The sequence below is a fragment of the Leopardus geoffroyi genome, chromosome D3, assembly GCF_018350155.1.
Source record: "Leopardus geoffroyi isolate Oge1 chromosome D3, O.geoffroyi_Oge1_pat1.0, whole genome shotgun sequence".
In the NCBI taxonomy this organism is placed as follows: domain Eukaryota; kingdom Metazoa; phylum Chordata; class Mammalia; order Carnivora; family Felidae; genus Leopardus; species Leopardus geoffroyi.
In genome coordinates this window covers 81,330,234-81,350,412 of record NC_059339.1, presented here as the reverse complement: position 1 = coordinate 81,350,412, position 20,179 = coordinate 81,330,234, and the positions used below count along the sequence as shown (strand labels likewise).

Genomic DNA, 20,179 nt, shown 5'->3' with positions numbered 1-20,179 from the left:
ATGAGTCATAAGTGCCAACACTGAGATTTTAGGTGTGGACAGTCAAGGGCCTGAGGTAACCTGTTTAGCCACCATGTTCCAGTGGGTCATCGGTCCCCGTCTTCCAACACAGGCAGGGGGCTGCCTGGGAAACATTCCCAGGATCCAGCCATGCTCCTGCAGCCAGACTCTGCCACCAGCTCAGACTCCCCAGACTAGACCTGCCTTAGTTCTCAGGACTTAGAATACATTCTGTTCTGAGTAAGACCCACTCAAAAGCTTTCAGGGCTATTTTGAAACAAACACCCCTAAAAGAAGCCATTTGTATTTCTCCTCCAGCCCATTTCCCCTCCTCTGAACTCTCAGCTCAATGACCTTGACCTTGGTTCTATGTCTGAACCACTGGACTTGGTGTTTATTCCTGATATCCTTGAGTTTAAATGTGAGTGTCCCCTAAGCACCAAGCCTCAAACTCTTCTGAATCACTGTGCCTTTGACTGCTATGAGAAGGCATCTCAAAACCATTTTTCACACGATCCCACCCCATTCCCAACAGTGGGGCTCCTTGCAGGATCAATTCTCCCCTTGTCTCCTTTATTGTGTGGGTTTTTTTGGTCCCCCAAAATGAGACATGATGCTTGATTCCTGGGAATTGAGGTATAACGGTCTTATGGTCTAAAAACCTAGTGGAAGGACAACAAACAAACGGTTGTGTGGAGACATGTTTATTTTTTATATATTTGCAATTTCACATAAGTTATAGACACAACCATGTGATACATTAAGGCTGGAAATGCACGTAACATACATTTTCCTGTCGTTCACTGCTTTCTTCTGGGTATTTGTTATAAAGGGCATGGAAGGACTACTACTCATTCTTCATTATACAAATGAGCAAATGCATTTTTTTAGGTAGAAAAGTAACTGATCACCTGCTTCTCTAACTATATCAGCTTCAGCAACTGGTGGTGAACAATAACAAAAACCGTTATATAAAATAATAAATAATACAGTAAAAGTCAACGCTACAAAATAAACTAAATAGTAAGGAAGAACTAAATGGAACATCCTTCCACTTAGAGACCAAATGGTTAACAGGGTTGCAGAGTTATGGTTGACAGTGGTCTAGTTATTTCTGTACTTATCATTAGCATGTAGTAGAAGTTGTTCAGAGGGGAAAAAAAACCCAGAAATAGATAGAAAAAGTCTCTAAATGTTTGGCAACTAACAGCAATTCTGAGGCTTACAGTTCATACTACAAAATCCTGTGCAGAAACGGAACTTTTCCACTTTAGGGTGAGACAAACCTGCCAAAAAAGAGAATGTTCTTAGTGATTTTGTGCAGGATAAAGAAGAGAAAAGGATGATCCGCCACAAACTGTGGGCCACCGTGGCCAGTTCTCCCTGACATCGTGGCCCCGGTGCCAGCGGCTGCCTCAGTGCCCTCCTCGTTCACATCCACGGTGGCCTGATGGAACACTTTGGACAGAAACAGGTCATTCCTTTCGGACATTCCGGAGAAATTGGCCTGGCTCTTGTTGAAGGCATCCTCTAGGCCCATGCTCCTGAGAATGGACTGGAGCTCATAACGCTCTTCTAATTTGAACTGGGGCAGGTACACTTCCACATCATCTTCGGCCATCGTGTCTTTGCTGGTCCACTTAATGAATTTATCATAGGTTATTTCCCTTTCGAGCTACAAATCCACACATTAAAAAAAAAAAAGTCAGTAAGTGCTCGCAAAAGAAGGAAAACAACTTAGAAGTCTAATGTTAAAAATCAATGACTTTAGGGCACCTGGGTGGCTCATTGGTTAAGAGTCTAACATTGGCTCAGGTCATGATCTCGTGGTTCATGAGTTCAAGCCACACTTTGGGCTCAGCTCAGAGCCTGGAGCCTGCTTGGGATTCTGTGTCTCCCTCTCTCTCTGCCACCCACCCCCCCCCCCACCTCCGGCTCATGCTCTGTCTCTGTCTGTCTGTCTGTCTCTCTCTCTCTCAAAAATAAACAAACATTTTTAAAAAAAAATCAATGACTTTAACTTTACCACATTGTGGGTGATATAAAAATTCAATACACTGGTAACATTTTTGCAGGAAGTTAGCCTGTGTGACATATTTTAATGCTCTGAATGAAAGTTTGTGACGTGCACATTTATTACTAACCAATTTATGTGTCTGTGAGAAACTGTATACCACTTTCTAAGGTGCAGACGTATTTATCAGGGAAAGTAAGTTTAGCTCCAGAGGTTTAAACCAATACAAGCTGGAACAGCTTACCAACTCCAAGCCAGTAGACATATTCCCAATTTCATCTGGAAGCAACAGGAACATGCTAACATCTCCAGTGTATGGGAGTTCTAGAATCTGAGTCTTTAGGTCCCCTAGGTATCCAATGTTCAGGTCTTCACGCAGGTACATCATCCGAACAGGTGTGCGCTGAGTCTAAAATTATTAAAAAGTAAAATAAGGAAGTTGATATTAAGATGTCAAGAGTTTTACAATTAGACATAAAAGAGAATAGATTCGGCTTAGGTGTTGAGGAGATATATTCTTAAAAGTCAACAAAACAAATTATTTGTATGCCCTTATAGTTATTTTTAAGATGGACAATAATAATAATTATAATAACACTAAAATATTTGTTTAGTACCTGCCATGGGCCAAGAATTCCTTGAAATCTCATTGAAACCTTACGACGGCCAAGTGTTATTGATCACAAAAATGGAACATATGGAAGATAAATAAGGTCTTGGCTGGTTACTAGTAGAACCCTAGCGGTGGAGCCTACACCTACATCCACGATTGTATAATTATAAAGCCCCTGGTCTCCACCACTATTCATATGGCCTCTCAGAAAATTACTGAGTGATACTCAGTAGTTTGAAAGAGTCAACCCACTGTCCAATGTGCATAATGTATGACGAGGAAGTCAGTGTCATGTGACCAGCTTCCAAACGTCCACTCAATATATCCCCCAGGCATCACCGTTCTTAGCTACTACTGAAAACTGCCAAGGCTTCACTTAACTTTGTGACATAAATGACAGAATGAATGTGGTCATTAACAAATAAACAGAGAATTCCCTCAAATTATTATAAAATTGGGTAAAAAAAAAAAAATCAGCCCAAAGGATGGCTTGGCATTGTGACAACATAATTCCTAGATTCACAGCCACTGAAGGCAATACTTGAAGAGAAACAGTTCAGGCAGACCAGTCAGTTCATGCATGGTCTTTAACTTTTCTTCCTCTGTCTTGGCTAAGATCCTAAAACATATTTCAGGAAAATTCATAATTCATCTTGTTGTCTCATACCGCATTCACACGGAAAGGATAAAGCCCATTTAATTTCTTCTCAAATGGAGTTTTCCACTTTCCTTTGAAGTAGACAGCATTCACCAGGACCATCTTGGTGTCCCTGTCTATAGAACCTTCAGGTAACAAGTCTGGGATTTTGCCTATGGAAAACATGACACATGTTAGGTTTCATGACCAAGAAGCATGACCTTACTATGATTTGAAATCCTTGGAGTCACCATCAAACTCGTCATCTACAATTGTCAAACTCTGCAGAGGTGATGGCCTCAAGCTCAAGTTTTTCTCCCAATTTATTCAAAGCATAAATAAAGCAGACCACATTTCTCAGAAGGTTTGCAAATTCCAAGAGAAAATGGAGGAGTAATGCATCGAAAATTTAGAATGACCATCAAACTTGGAAAGACTTTCACCTCCTTTGTTTTCTCAAAGTCTCTCAAAGTTTGGTGCTCCTTCTAGATCTGGTCCAGACAATCAATGGGTCTGATCCATGGATCCATTCAAAAACTTTTTTTTTTTTTTAAAGTCTTGCTAGACCTTCACTCGGAGTCATACAGAAACAAGAGGAGGAAAAGGAAATACTGCCTTGGTGGGGCTGAGAATATTGGAAGAGGCATTCAAAACCAGCTGTCAAACAATGTGTAAGAAACTATGAGACTGCAAAGTCCCATGGCAATGCAGAGAAGGGAATACAAGAGTGTGCCAGGGAAGGGAGGTTCTCAGAAATTGGAACATACAAGGATGGCTTGGCATTGTGACAATGTAATTCCTAGATTCACAGCCACTGAAGGCAATACTTGAAGAGAAACGGTTCGTGCTCTTCCAAAAAAGCAAAACTTCCACATGTCTCCTGAATTCTGCAGTTTTTACTTTCATTTCTGTTAATCTTTACGTTCTCTGCTTCCTGTGTGTCCCCAGTTCATCACTATTTTAGAATAGTAATTTCAAAATCCACAATAGAAATGAATAACAGAAGTAGATGGACTATTTTCAGAGAAACAAAAATATTTTTGAAATTCTACAGGGCTTAATTCATATGCTTTTTCCCAGTATGGGAGCCGGGAAATCCAGCCACGCCAAACTATTGCCGGAAACAATGTTTTACACGCAAGTGTCACGTGAAAAGTTGTTTTTTGCCTAAGTTACCAAATTCTTTAAACATCCAAATGAAGAATTCCAGAATGAGACTAGGGATCAAAGAAGAGGAACCCCCAGCTTCACCACCCACTGATAGTGAAATCTTGAATGAGTTGATTAACGTCTCAGGGGCCTGGAGTCTACAACCCTAAAGGGGTAAATTTGGATAAGTTATCTCCAAGGACCTTTCCAGTCCTAACAGCTCATTAATCTATGAAATACCAAAACAGCTCTGCCTTCATAATAATCTCTGTTTTTCTTCTTAGAAATCCATCTATATGTTGCTATTCAGTAATTATTTGTTTAAGACCTGTAATTCTACATGGAAATTTGGAAGAATGAAGGCTTTCCATTATCAGCCAAAGACTGTGCTAATTTTTGCGGGGACACAGGAGAGGTGGACATATTGGCCCTCCCCGCAAGTATGGTGGTCTATGTGGGATGGCAAAGTTAACAAAATCAAATCCATTCGGTAAAAGTTCAAGGCTGTACAAGGCAAACCTTAACAGGCATCACGAAGCTGACAAAGCACCAAAGGAGTGGAGAAGAGGGGGAGATGAGAACGTGGCTGGGAGATGCCTCTAGGAAAGGCTAGGACTTTGGTTTGCCACTTAAACTCTGAAGTTAAGGAACGCATAAAAAGTAAGCATGGCGGTAGGAATGAGCTCGAGAGCCAAGAGTGGTGAAGCACAGGCTGTTGGATTAAACTAGAGTCTGGGTTCTGTTTCATTTGCCATTTTCATCCTCCTTCGCATGTTCAGCGCCTGGCACATAATATGTGATGGATAAATACCATTGTTGACTGAAGGATTGAATTCAGGAACAACGGACGGAAGGTTTAATTAAGTTTGAGTCCTTGTGACGAATACAAAGTGAGGCAGGAGCCTATGAAAGAATTGGGGGCTTGAGCTGCAACAGCAGAAGTGGTTTATCAGGGGCCAAAGGAACTTCACGGCAGATGGACTCTGAATGGTGAAAAACAGTTAAAGTAGTTTTCTGGCCCCTCTCTTTCTACTGCCGATGGTCTCACACCGGTTACTCACTGGAGGGTCATGTCTCTTTTCTTTGTTTTTGTCCAAAGTGGACACAGAGCACAATGATTTCAGTTCTGATTATTTCCTACATTGGAAAACATGTCTGTCTGCTGTCACAGTCCATCCCAAGGTCACATCCAAAATCAGATTATTTAAGTACCGAACTTACGTCTTCCATTAGTTAGACCTCAACTATTTTTCTCACTTAAAACGCCACTCAGCTAAACAAGAAAAAGATTACATTAACCAAATAACTAAGACTGGGTGAATTTTAAGGGAGTTAGGGCTAAGTATAGGAATGATTTTTTTCTTTGGAAATAGATCAGAGTTTTATAAGAGAAGAACAGAAAATAATTGCTTTGGTTTTACCTTTGGTTTGAGTCTTGACCCAGGAATTAATCTCTTTTCTGGCTTCTTCTGCACATTCTAGGAAGTCAAGCGCCTGGGGTTCCGTAGAGTAGTATTTATTGGAGAGTTGTATATATTCCTTTAAAACAAGAAATGGGCCAAAGGTTACATTGAATATATACCGAACAAGTCTTAGTATAATTGTAAATCACGAGCTCTCCTATCAAGACTTAGGGGCCTGAGCAGGTAGGGGTAGGGGTGGAGGGGGATGGGGGGGGTTGGGGGGCTGGAAGAGGAAATGGTGTGGATCATAAGTGCTCTGTTGACCCTCTTCCCCACACTCATCTGCCCTCCTGCACTGTGCGTTATAGACACTAGGTAGGAGGGAAAGGCTGGGCTGTGGTAGCAGCTCTGGAAATCACTGTCCCTCTATATTTAGGACTCATTCTGCACACGAGGCTTTTGCAGCCATGGGAGGGGTCATCCAACAAGGGGAGCCTGCCACGACCGAGGGCGTTCAGGAGCCTTAGGGAGCTCGCGTGGAACTCTGATTCTCTCCACGACTACAGATTCTCTCAGACTACAGCTTTGAAAGTGACCTCATGGCACGTTGGGGGCCCTGCAATTTCAATTACAGGTTTCACTTACTTCCTTGAATCTCGCAGACTTTTCTCCAAACAGCTTATTGACAGTCTCCAATAAATACCCCCCTGTGGATGCGTTGATTGCAGAGCTGAGCGAATGGAAAGATGAATGGATTTTATCTCCAGCTTGTGCCTTAAACAGAAAAGAGGGACTCTATTTATATAACACAGGACGGCTAAACAAGTTATTTCTTAAGCAAACATTTTTTTTTCAATGCAACAATAAAATGCTGTATTAAGGTATACTTTTTTCTGACGCTTTAGAGGAATCTCTGAGGAGATACTTTTGATGTAGTGCATTAAAACTAATGAGGTAATGTTTCACTTGTTTCAAATTTTGCTGCGCCTACAGGTTGTACTTAACCGTGAAGTGACCGACATCTTAAAGAAAGTGAGGCTTCTTTTATGATTTCCTAAACTTCCAGGTCTCTAAGGAATTTTATTACATTAAAATTTAAAATCTAGAGGGGATCTAGAAAAAGTTCATATAATGCCTGAAAGTACCCATTTTACAATTAAAGGGCAGTTTGTGCAGTGGAAAATCTGGGTTTTAGCAAGCCTTGAAAACACAGAGGAATTCTGATCTTCAACCCCGAGTCTGTAAGCATGATGATAGACAACGGGGCTTAGTCGCTGCAGCAGCCAAGCCCGGAACCCTGCAGATGGACTGTTCCAGGTGTCACGGGAGACCTGGCTGAGTCTCCATATTGAAGGGGGTCTCTCCACTGCCTCTAGCCCATAATTCCTTGGGCAGTGGACAGATGGAGTACCATTCCCAAGAAGAAAGCTATGGGAGGTATCTCCCCCGCCTAACTCACAAGCGTGATTATGGAAGTTGTTTATTCAATAGGAGCACATCTATGCCCAGTTCTTGTAAGTTAGCTGGATAGCTTGTGTTTAAGGAAATAGAGTACTGAGAAAAGATATTAGTCTGAGATAGACAATGGTAAATAGATACATACACACACACACACACACACACACACACACACACATTACACACATGGACAGATGATAGATAGAGGGGTCTGGAGGGAGATCTAAGTGTCGATGGTCTCTCACAAAATCACTGGGCACGACCTACCCCACTCCTCAAGTTTTGGTCACTCCTTACCTTCTGCCACCTGGAACTCTGCATCCGTGCATGTGTATTCTAGGAGTTGCTACCACAGTTTCAGAATAAATTACACATGCCCAGCTCCGGGTGTGATCAAATTTAGACTCAGTCTTGGCCTGAAAGTCATAAAGTATAGCTTCTACCCCGGCCCTGCCCGTGCTTCGCGGTGTGCCCGTAGGATATTTATTTAAGGGTTCTGAGTCTTAGTTTTCTTTCGATGAACAGGGGAAGTTGTACTAGTTTCTTTCCTTGTCTAACATTGTGACTTTAAGACAAGAAGATTCCAGAAATAAAATACAAAAGAAATTAGGAAGCAGTGAGTCAGATACCTGCAAAATAGCCTCAGGATAAGGGCCCTTCTGGATCTGCTGCATGAGTTCACAGCCCGTGAACTTCTCCGGGGTCACTGCAGGGACTTCATGGACTCCAACTTTGTTAAACTGAAACACCTACAATTGGAATTAGAGGGAATAGATTTACGAGTATATTTTCCTGCTAGATTACTTGACTTGTAAACCAGGGGCAATCAAGTACCTCTTAGTGGTCCTGTCTGTTTCCCTGCCTTTGCGTCGGAGAACGAGCACAGATACTCTTTATACAAAATATACAAGAATATATATGTATTATAATATAAAAATAATATATATTTTTACATACTATACAAGAAATTTCCCTCATAGAAAACAGCCTGAGTTATTTTATATTAATCCATATGCTGGCCATTTTGACAACAATTTGTTATTATGGAGATGATTTATAACCTCTTCACTAAATCATCTAAGTTATCATCCAGCCCATAAGTTGCCTTGATAAAAAAATGCCAGTATTGGGGCGCCTGGGTGGCGCAGTCGGTTGAGCGTCCGACTTCAGCCAGGTCACGATCTCGCGGTCCATGAGTTCGAGCCCCGCATCAGGCTCTGGGCTGATGGCTCAGAGCCTGGAGCCCGTTTCCGATTCTGTGTCTCCCTCTCTCTCTGCCCCTCCCTCATTCATGCTCTGTCTCTCTCTGTCCCCCAAAAAATAAATAAACATTGAAAAAAAAAATGCCAGTATTTTGAAGAAAGTAATAAAGTTAATTCGTGACCTCCCTTTTCATCCCTCCTAGGGAGGTTGATGCTTAAATCAGGAGTCTCCTGGGTAGCACTATAGCCTTCCTGAGACACTGCAAAGCCTTCCTGAATCATTGCAAAAGCCCCTGCAGAAACTGGGAAATGGGAGGGGGGACCCTGGGCCGTGCTGAGTCATGGAGTAAATAGGGAGGCAGGCACACTGCCCAGATAGGCAGCTGAGCCGGGGCGGGTCTGTGGCCTTATCCTTAACAGAAGAGCTGGAAGAGAGGCACCTGGGTGGCTCAGTCAGTACAGCGTTCCAACTTCAGCTCAGGTCATGATTTCACAGTTCATGGGTTTGAGCCCCGTGTCAGGCTCTGTGCCGACAGCTCAGAGCCCAGAGCCTGCTTCCGATTCTGTGTCTCCCTCTCTCTCTGCTCTTCCCCCACTCGTGCTCTATGGCTCTCTCTCTCAAAAATAAGTAAACATTACAAAAAAAGTAAAAAATAAAAAGAGCTAGAAGAAACACTCCTTGCTTGCATGCTTGTCTCACATAGATGTGTGCTACCAGAGTTCATCCTTTCGATGTCTTCCTTTCTTCCCACTACAACACCACCGTCTTTACCAGCCGCACCAATTCTCAACAATGCAGCCTCTTCCTGCCCCTGCTTCCTTATCTACAAAATGAGTATGGTGCTCATAGCCTCTGCCTCATAGAATTGTGTAGCATGGGGGCAAATTCATAAAACGCTCTTAGAAAGGTGCCTCGCTAAGGCACTAATAAAGCATTAGCTGTTAGATCAAGGACTGCCAGCAGCTGCTTTTCATGTTATCTCTAATCTGCACAACTGTCTTGCAGGCTGGGTATTTCCATTCTCATACCGTAGATGAGAAAACTGAGGTGCAGGGACTTTCAATGCCTTTCCTCACACACCTCATAAAGAGTGGCAAAGCCACCACTCAAACCCAACCTGGCCTGTCCCCCAAGTCCTTGCTTCCTCCTCCAAGCCAACCAGCCTATTTTTCTTTTTAGTAGAGAATTAACCAAATTTGCCTTTAAAGTTTAAAATCCATACATGCAGTGGAGTTACAGGAAAACAGCATAAAATCCTTGCATAGACCCACGAGCTTAAAGCTTTTTCCCAATACGGAAAAGCTGTACTGTGCCCAGAGTGACCAGCAAGTTCATTTTCCTTTGGGATCAAAATCTATTTTTCCATTTTAACAACGTAGAGTACTTCACTTATCATTTTCCCTCAAAACATATTGCTTCTGATCCCTTCTTCATTAAAAAAAATTGAGACCCAGGGTGCCTAGGTGGCTCAGTCGGTTAAGCGTCCGACTTCGGCTCAGGTCATGATCTCGTGGTCCATGAGTTCGAGCCCCGCGTTGGGCTCTGGGCTGACAGCTCAGAGCCTGGAGCCTGCCTCGGCTTCTGTGTGTGTCTCCCTCTCTCTCTCTGTCCTCCCCAACTCGTGCTCTGTCTCTCAAAAATAAATAGACATTAAAAAAAATTTTTTTTTAATTAAGACCCCGCCGTTTTCCAAAGTTTGCAACGCAGCTCACGGTTTTTCTTTTTTCAAGGGGAAGAAAATTAAGAGGAAGAGGTGTTGCCAAATGTTGCTGGTATCAGAGTTGAGCAACCGAATTTTGTTGAAAGTCTTGATGGCTAAACTACCAAACACACACAGGGATGGTTTTTTTCTTCCTTTCCTCCTGCAGTGAGATTGGCTAACACTCTTTCTGTGAACCACCTCAACCAAGGCCCAAGGTAAATGGGTCACTGTGCACCAGAGGACACATCTGCACTCGGCCACGGTTCTCATGGGAAACGCGAACGTGGCCAGGGGCACTTTGGTGTGACTCAGACACAGTCCGTGCTTGTGAGAAAGTGGAGCCTGGATTTCAAGCACACAATGTCAAGGTTTGTGTGTCTGTGAATCTGAAAGACTCTTAATTGCGTGATGACCGTATCTGGCTCATGGACCGAGGACGTCTCAGGAACATGTGCCTTTTAAATGTACCGAATTCATCCCGTGGGAGCGCCGTGGTGCGGGGCTCAATGTCTTTCCAAGACCCTTGACTCAGCGAAAGTGTCCCCTGACTGAGCTTATGTCCCTTCCCCAAGGACTAAAGCCAGCAGCCTTGACGTAAATACCTCACAATGCTGCTGCACACCCTGCGGACCTCGATTTGGAAAACGGGGCCATCGTGCCACACCCCATTTTGTTGACATGACCCCACGGGGTGGATAACATGGCCGAGGCCCTGTGACGTCACACGCTCCCCTTGTCTCTCCAGCAGTGTGGTGACCAACTCTTCATGACACTCTCTTAAAACCACTGGAGGGATTCTTTGATTGTGTGAGGAGCAAACACATCACAGCGGTAGAGCCATTGAAAGAGCCTGATCTAGGGGCGCTTGGGCGGCTCAGTCAGTTAAGCCTCCGAATCTCGTTTTCAGCTCTGGTCACCGTCTCATGGTTTCATCAGTTCGAGCCCCGCATCGGGCTGTGGGCTGACAGCGTGGAGTCTGCTCGGGATTCTCTCTCTCTCCCTCTCGCTCCCTGCCCCTCCCCCCCCCCCGCACTGTCTCTGTCTGTCGTGAAACAAATGAACAAACTTAAAAACAAAACAAAAACCAGAGCCTGACCTAGGAGTGAAGAAACCACAGGAGACCCTGGGAGCTGCTGGGCTCACACTGCCTTGTCTTCCAAATGTAAAATGACACTTGGTCTTAAAGCCAAATGAGATAAAGCGCGCAAGATGCTTTGGAAAGTATAAACATTATGTTATAAGACAACGGATGTTGTCACTGTTTCCGGCCTTGCACGAGCAGAAACTCTGGTGCGCCCTCTGCACTCGACTCGACAGTTGTGAGTTTCTGTGGTTTAGCGGTTCTGCAGATTTGAATCTAGGCCACTTGTGTCGTAAGGGCACGTGACAATTGTTGGAGTCAAGCTACCTCTGAACCATGATATTGCGATTCTATCATTCCACTCAGGAATGACCCAGTCCTGGTTTGGGGCTTTCACAAACACTTACCCTGGCCATCTGGTCTGCAGTGTTGCCCCTGGCACCCAGGTAGACCATGGCCATGGTGGATGAGATACTCCAGGGGGAGAAGAAGAGATTCGGGGTGGTGCTGGTGTTTGCCAGATGCTTGAAAAAATTGAGGGCGAAGATCGTGTTTGCCACATAAAGGTCTTCCATTGTTTCAGCCTAGAAGGAAAGTGAGGAAGAAAAAAAAAAAACCAGCTCTAAAAGGTGACTCAATATTTTGGGTGATATCAGCAGAGTAGTACAGGGTGTACCCTGCACGGGACAGGGGCTCCCTCTCTGCTCTTCCTTTATGGAACCACATGAAGTAGAGGCCGGAGGGCGTCATGCTCGTGTGACCTGTGCAGCCACAAAGGGCTCCGTGCTTGGTGAGATGCTCTGCTCTCACCAGCTTGAGTGACTTACTCATAAAATAATGAAACTTAGTCATTTTAAACAGGGGGTTCTGCATTTTCTTTTTGCATTGGATCCTGGGGATCAGGTGGCCGATCCTGAGATGTAGTGAACAGTTAAATGATGAGTAGTGATACTCCACACAGTAATAATAACAATAATAACAATAAACAGCATCCATTAGATTCTTACTATACAACCGATGCTGTCCTAAACATTTTACCAACCATTTAATTCTTGCCAAACCCCGTTGAGAAAGGCATTGCTATTCATGTTTTACAAAGGAAGAAACTGTTGCCCAGAGCATCAGAGAAGTGACCAGTGTCCCTCACCTGGGAGGGGCAGGACTAGACATTGAAGCCAGGTGGGGTGGCCTCCACGGTCATGCTCTCAAGCTCTGAGCTGCATCCACAAATATACAGCATGCACAGAAGCAAACACACACACATTCAAACGTGTGCCACATGCACACTTATTCTTGTTGGCCCCGGGTTGAGACTGTCAATCTTCTTTCAGATTCCCTGCTTCTAGAAGCGGCTTGGAGTCATTGTTTGAGGGTTGGTATTTTCACCCAGCTCCTACCTCCCGTCCCCCCGACCCCCACCACACACACACCTACATCTGCAGCCGGCTATGAAACAGCTCCCTCTGCTAGGGAGTTCAGTATGGGGGTGCTGGAACGGCCACCTGCTTCTCCCGACAACCCCTAGCAGGAAAGACCATTGTAGGCAAAACCACAGAGATCATCCTGGGAGCATGAAACACGCACATGCACAGGCGCACACGCACACGCACACACACACACACACCCTATCACCACCTGAAGATAAAGGACAGACACACCTTCCGTGACCCAAGTCTCCGTGTGCAGCGGAATGCATGGACACACCCGAGGTGTGTAGGTATCTGTTAGTACTGGCCAGTGATCATTGCTCGACTGTGTATTCTGCTCTCACGGTGGCTTAAAACACACCCTATAATTAACCAAAATATATAAATCTACCACATGACGCTGACACTCATGATCCCACAGGAAATCTTCTTGTGACAATGGCTTCTCAGAGCTGAGGAGGGGCTGAGGGTAGGCCCCAAGGTGAAGGACATCCTGCATCTGTAGGCTTGGCTCACTCAGCAGGCTTCCGAACAAGGGCCAGCACTCACTTTCCTCCCCATCCGTGGCTGTCTTAGGTGACCACTTGGGTCATGAACCCTTCTTTTTAAGAAAAGTATTGCCATTTTGTTTCAAGGTTTCTCATTTGGAATACCACCCGGTTGTATTATATCAGGACACAGTTGTAAATTAAGCAAAAGTTGTCCCTGAAACTGTCACCTCTTCTCATTCAATCCTCACAGGATCCGCAAAAGGTAGATACTTTGCCTTATAGGTTACCTCCTGATGCTGAGAGAGGTTAAGAAACTTGCATAAGGTGCTTGCAATGGTGCAGGGATTCAAGCCTAGGTCTGCTTCAGAAACCCACTCGAGCCAATGCCCCCCACTGCCTGTCCTGCTGGTGATGAACTGCACTGTTGTGTGTAAGAGTTTGGGCAAGTTACTAGCTTGAGAAATGCTAGAAAGAGGAAGTGAAAATAGGAAAGTAGTGAGTCTGTTATGCTCCTAGAAGGAGTATTAAGTGAAAGAAAGAAAGAAAGAAAGAAAGAGAAAAAGAAAAGGAAAACAAAACAAAAAACCTCACTTTTGTTTTTTCTTGCTTCATCACTGAGATTAGATTAATTTGGGTGACTCAGAAATTTGTTTCCTCTTCCTTCTACTGATGTAAAACCATCTGTAAGTTAATTAGGCTTATTGGGCAGATGATTTTTGTAAATTATATCAATAATATTTTGGAAACAAACTGAGAATTAGCATAATAAATAAAATATTTCTCTAACCTCGTATGAAAAATGTAAACAAGGCCCCAGAGCCAGAAAAACGAACTGTAGGCTTCTCCTATATCGAAATCTTCATAGTCTCCTGTGTAGTAGGTTACTTTGACACTAACAAAACTTAAGTGTAAGTTTAAGTGTCAAGACAAACTATTGGAGAGGCTTTTAATGCCAAGTTAGATTTCTGGCGACTTTATAAAGAAAAAAAAAAAGTAAATGAGGACAAAATTAAATTGTCCCATATGCATTTGCTTCTTGTAAAAAGTCTAGCTTTTATTTTTTAGATAAAGTGCAATTAACCGCATGTAACATAAAACAGTAATTAATATGTCACGTCTATACTGCCGTTACTAAATTCCTTTGGAAGCGTTGTTTTGTTTAATTTATGTAATCACTTGCCCAGGAGAATCTAGTAATATCTAGTTACCAAAGGATAAACATGCAGTTTGCCCAGCTAGTGAGCTCCGAAGCCACGAATCTCAGTCTTCTGATTCCGAGCCTGGTGCTTTTCAAATGGGGTTTGAGAAGCTTTTAGCCTTCCGAATCTATCAAGGCTTATGGAGAGTGCGTTTCCTCTCAGACAAGTCCACGGCTCACATTTGGGAGGGAATCTGCCCAAGACAATGTCAAACTGACATCCCAGAATGACATCAGATAGCATAATTGCCCCAAACAGGTAACACCTGTTGGGATTTCTTAACTCCCACAATTTACAGTTTCATTACCTTCCAAATATCGTGCCGCTAATTAAGGTTTAATATTATCATGGAGAAGAATAAATGGAGAGCATATGCGGGGCTGGGCTCTGTGACATCTGTGTCACTTCCTGCAACACACGTTGACAAGTGTGCACTGGAACTCGGCACACGAACCAAGAGGTGGGGAGGGGCCCCCAGGCACACCATCACAGCCCTCTTCCCACGGACACTGGACGCGAGATCTGAGTTTGCTGTGGCTTGTGAAACAATTTGTTTTGCGACTACAGGGTGGGAGTACTTAGAAATTGACCACAAACATCAATGAAAACAAAGAGAAAACAGTAACTTTCAGGAAACCTCCCACCCAAACTTACACATTCCCTTCCCAACAAAATCAAAAGCAATTCCTGTTGTTTGGTGACTTTCATAATGAATGTCTGTTTATGGGTATTAAATGATTTATGAAACTATTACTTCCACCAATCCAACAACTAGTTTGGCTCATTCTTCTCTTTCACTAAATTGACCAATTATAAACTAAACTTCAATAGATAACACTCTGGTGTTAAACTGACCCAACCCAGGTTGCTTAATTTCTGGTTTCTGATCGTTATAAAGACCGTCATCTTTTTTTTTTTTTTATGATATTTATGTACAATTTATAGTTTACCTTCCTTGCCTAAATGAATATATGTTAATCAATCTAACTCTTTCCATCAAATTCAGTGCCAAAACCCTACTTAGTTAAGAACATCCATATTCTAACCTGTTCGATGAATTTGGCATCATCACCTGCATGTGCACTTTGGTTCGGTTAATGCTACACAGGCATTTGCTGGCTCCTGAGATTCAAGACTAAGTCTTAATTTAGTGCCATATTAAATGTCGATTTGGTTCAATATTAAATGTAAATTTAGTTCAAATCTTAAGTGACAATATTTTCACTTAAAAAAATCTAACCAAGAGACACGCCCCTACATTTTTACTCTTTTTCTAAAGACATCCCACACTTTAATTTTCATTATATTAGTAATAGCAGCAGGAAAGAAGAAGAAATGAAACCATATTTCATGGAGATGGCCATGAAAATCAGTGAGATACCTGGTTCTTCCCGGAGGCACTCCCGACAGGAAACAGTCCTCAGCAAGCTGTCTGAGTACACACATGGAGAAGGCTGGTTTTATAAAGCTCTGCCCCTCCCACGGAACATTTTTTTTTTTTCCCTCTCTCTCCCTTTCTAATCTGTATCCTTTGAGTGATTCAACATTTTACTCAGAAAGACATCACTATTATAAAAATGCTTGTTTGCTAAGGCACCCTTTAAGAAATTTGTTCTAGAGGATGACGTCATCCAGAAACTTAAGAATTTTGCAATACCTACACATGCCTGTTAAAATTAGCCGAAGTCTGTCAGCCTCAGGTTCAAGTGTCCCCCTCTACACACGCGCCCAAGGACAGTGCCAAATTCTACAACGTCCCTCTTATCTTTGTGCAGGAAAGGCTGGTGGGTCTTTGCAATATTTAAAGACAATGCAATCCTTTTTCTCTCTTGAGTGTAAGCAGCCCCCAAGCGACTCTTGGGCATGGAAAGGAAAAGAAAAACCACTATTTTTCCTCCTTGGAGCTTATTTTAAACTGTCTTAAATTTCTCCAACTGTAATTTCCTAAATGATTCTGGTTCCACCCTAATCCCCTGTCACCAGCCACACCCAAAGAACTTTCTATTTGCCCATCTTTCCAACGCAGATCTTATCTTCTATTATACAGATAAAATCCACTGTGTACTTGAAATTGACTTTTAACTGTAGAATCACGATGTTGAAAACTTGATTGAAGAAAATCACTAGGTGTTTCGATACAGCCAAAGGAATTTGAGGAACAGAAACAGATAAAAGACATAGTGAATGATAATTTGGGTCTAAAACTGTTCGTAGTGCTGTAGCTTTTTGAAAAGTGCAACACACTATGAAGGTGGCTTCTCTTCTCTTTGCTTTCCTGTTACGTATGGAAATCCCCAAGAAGGGATGAGTGGAAGTAAAATCATATCTCTTCTCCGCTGCTATGGGGAGCTCCATGGCCACGCGTGGGAGCTGGGTTGACAACCTGCATGTCGATGAAACCAAGACTATGGGTTTGAGCCCCGTGTGAGCTGCTTATCTTGGCTGTGGTTCACAGAACCAGATCGACCCTCACCTCATCTTGCTCCTTTGAGTCTCTGGCCATAATGAGTGGAGGTGCCTTAACCCAAACCCCTCGTTATTATCAGAGGGACAATGGGATAGGCGTTTTCTTCAGAATCTGTGTCTGGCAGCCAAAAGCCAAATTATGTGATTTTTTTTTTTTTTTTTAATTGCTGGAAGATCTCAGGTCACATGAAAAAAGAGCTGGAATCCCACACTCAACAATGATCTTTCAACTCCTAAGTGCTCCCATTACATCAAATGAAATTTTCGGGGAGCAGTTGACACTTTTCCAAGTTATTCTTCTCAACAGGAATGCCTCCTCCCTTCTCCCCACTGACCCACATCTGTGAGGTTCTACTCACATCCCAGAGATTCCATGAAATCCAGTTTGATTTCTACAATCTTCAGTGAACTCATGCTATGCAGAACTGTACCTCTCAGAGCTACAACATGAAAATGTATTATTCATTGATTCACCATCTAATCGTGTGTGTTCTAAGTATTTTATTTGAGTGAACTTCTATTCCTCAGTAGATTCCACACTGGATTCCCCTTTAGCAGCAAGAACAGTGCTGAGCATCAAGTCGGTACTTACAAAATATCTTTTGACTGAGTGAAATGTTAAAATTTTCGAGAAAAGCCCTTTAGTGTGGTGAACAATGATAGGGATCCTGAGAGACTCAGAAAGCTCTAATTTGAATTTTCTTTCTGCCACTTATTAGTTGTACAATCTTGCACAAATTTCTTTCTCAACCTCTCTGAGCTTCAATTTCCTAATAATGCTGCTACTGTTCATTGCCTACACAGAAGCAATCCTTTTTGCTATTCTTCTCCCTGATTTTGTTTAGGTGTCAAGAGATTCCTTTATCTCGGGGACTAGTTGTTGGCCAAGGGGGGTGGATATATAACCACATTCTGGTCAGTGAGGCTTGGGAGAAATCTGCTGGAGAATGTCTAGGCACATTTTTCCTTCCTGATAAGAGGGAGGCATGCAAAGAGATTTTCCCTATCCTGTCCCATCCCCTTCTACCTGACTTTGAGCCTGACTGTACGAGGATGTGATGCCAGGAGATGCTCCCGCCATACATCAGCTACACAGGAAGGCCAAGAGGTTTGCAGAGATGCCAAAGCAGAGTCTTAACACCAGAGCACTCCCCAGTCAATTCTGGAAATGACCTACCTCTAGTCTTCATTCTTGTTGTTATTTTTACATGAGATGATAAATAATAAGTCTATATTATTTAAGCATTCCTAAATGGCATAGACTTCTGTGAAGAATCAACGAGATCATGTCTGTCAGACGCTTAGCGTATTATCTTTCACACAGTAAGTGTTCCACAGGGTTAGCTAGTATAATGGAGTGATTGTTGGTGGCCAGATTTGGAAGTTGCCTTCCTGCCTAGATTAGAGAAATTTTATGAGCTCAGTATAAACAGAAACTATGGTCACACATCAAACCGCTGGAGGAAGCATAAAAGGCAATTTGTGATAAAAAGCCAAACTGAGTGGTGGAAGGATTGATAAATGTGTGTGAGGGCCTCAGGAAACAATGAAGAGAAATGAAAAAGAAAATGAAGATTGAAAGGGGAAGGCACTAGAATTGCAGAAGTGGGAAGCGAAGACCGTTGAGCAGTTGTCTGAGATCTGCTTGGTGCAGCCGGTGTTGTAGGGGAAGGAGAGAGAGGAGAGGGGACCTGATATCAGACTGAGCTGAGATCTAATCTAAAGACATCCCGCGTAAACTCTGGGGAAGGGAAGTTGCTTGTAAAAAGTGGAAGAAGAAGAAGAAGAAGAAGAAGAAGAAGAAGAAGAAGAAGAATCTGAAAAGTCTAGAAGAGGGAGAACCAGAAGGCTGAGACCCCTACCAGGAGACCACTGAAATAGTCCAATCAGTAAGTGGTTTAGAAGACCAGAGCTACAACACAGTGACTCTCACCATCAGAAAATAAACAAGGTGAAGTCTCTCGAACCTGAAATAGTACTTGCAGCAGCTGTATGTCAGATCACTTCTGTGGAAGTTGGGAATAAGGAAACAGCAAGGGCCCCACCTTCTCCTTATCTTATCCTCCAGGAAAATGTGTGAGATCATCATATATGGGGAAAATAGGATACAACATTATACATGCAGTACAACCTCAACTATAGAAATAAAATATGTGCAGAAAGAGGACCTGAAGGGAGTGTGCCAAAATATAAAGTGACTCTAGTAAGTTTAGAGATGTTTGTCAATTTTTTTTTTTTACTTTAAACAATTCCCCCCATTTTCCACAATAGGCGTGCATTACTTTGATAACCAGAAATACGTGATCAAAGTGTCTATATCAAGGTGTATCTTTTCTTCCCGGGAGCACTACAGTGAAACATGCAGAAAGGACAAATAAGATCCAAAATAAGAAAACAACTGTTTAATAAAGTTCTAATGTTCTACTTTGGAGATTACAGGCACTGTGTTTTTTGCTCGGAAGCACCTGTCCAACTGTGACTGAGGGAGCTGCCCTTAACCACCACTCAGTGTCTGTCTCCCCGTACGTGGTAAGTACCATGACTCTATATCCACGACCGTCTTCCCCAGTGATGGAGATAGGCACTCGGCTCAAATTAGAGTGCTCACTAGGTGTTTGCTGAATGACTTCTTCATGCCCAGCACCTTGCAATGTTGCTTCTTTTCTCTTTTCCACTTTGAATGAACAACCACTGGTGCTTCCACAGTCACCCTTCCCGTGTGATTTGCCGGTTGCTGGGAAGTATCTCTCCATGAGCAGCAATGTCACCACTGAAATGATCCAAAGCATGATACAATCGCAGGCCAAAAGGGAAGTCCCGTTTTGACATAAAATTCCATCTAAGAATCTTATCTTACCAGTGACTTTCCATGAAATATCTTGAAACACTGTTTTTACAACGAAGATCGTTAACATTAATCAGCCCTAGTATTTCAATAGCATGGTGCACCCTAGAAACTTCAGTAGCTGTCACTGTAAGCAGGAGCAAATGAACGTGAACGTAGCCACTTCTTTGGTGTTACTTTGGGGCCACCTTGACTAAGACATCGTGCGGTATATACTTTTTGAAATACCTTTGTCAGAGAATGAACACCTCCTTCTACAATTAGCAATAAAATTCGTCTTGGCTCTAGGAGAATGTCAGAGAATGAACACCTCCTTCTACAATTAGCAATAAAATTCGTCTTGGCTCTAGGAGAAATAATACATGTTTCTAAATTCCTGCAGAAAGCGTTTTGACAGAGTGGGGAGAGGTGGCCAGGAAAAGGAGTTTCGGGCTGTGTGAGGAAGAGAAGCAAAAGACCAAGGTGGCTTTGAATGAGTGAGCCAAAGCCAC

At 43.0% G+C, this 20,179-nt stretch overlaps 1 protein-coding gene across 1 annotated transcript; it reads right to left on the bottom strand.

Annotated features, from left to right (window-relative positions):
* Positions 1 to 688: 688 nt before the first annotated feature.
* SERPINB2 (serpin family B member 2) lies at positions 689 to 15,887 on the bottom strand. Its single transcript, XM_045457573.1, has 8 exons — positions 15,759 to 15,887; positions 11,668 to 11,844; positions 7,904 to 8,023; positions 6,462 to 6,590; positions 5,835 to 5,952; positions 3,295 to 3,437; positions 2,259 to 2,423; positions 689 to 1,675 (listed from the first exon to the last, which is right to left on the bottom strand). The coding sequence occupies exons 2-8, from the start codon at positions 11,833 to 11,835 to the stop codon at positions 1,271 to 1,273; spliced, it is 1,248 nt and encodes a 415-aa protein (XP_045313529.1). The 5' UTR covers positions 11,836 to 11,844; positions 15,759 to 15,887; the 3' UTR covers positions 689 to 1,270.
* Between the last annotated feature and the right edge of the window lie 4,292 nt (positions 15,888 to 20,179).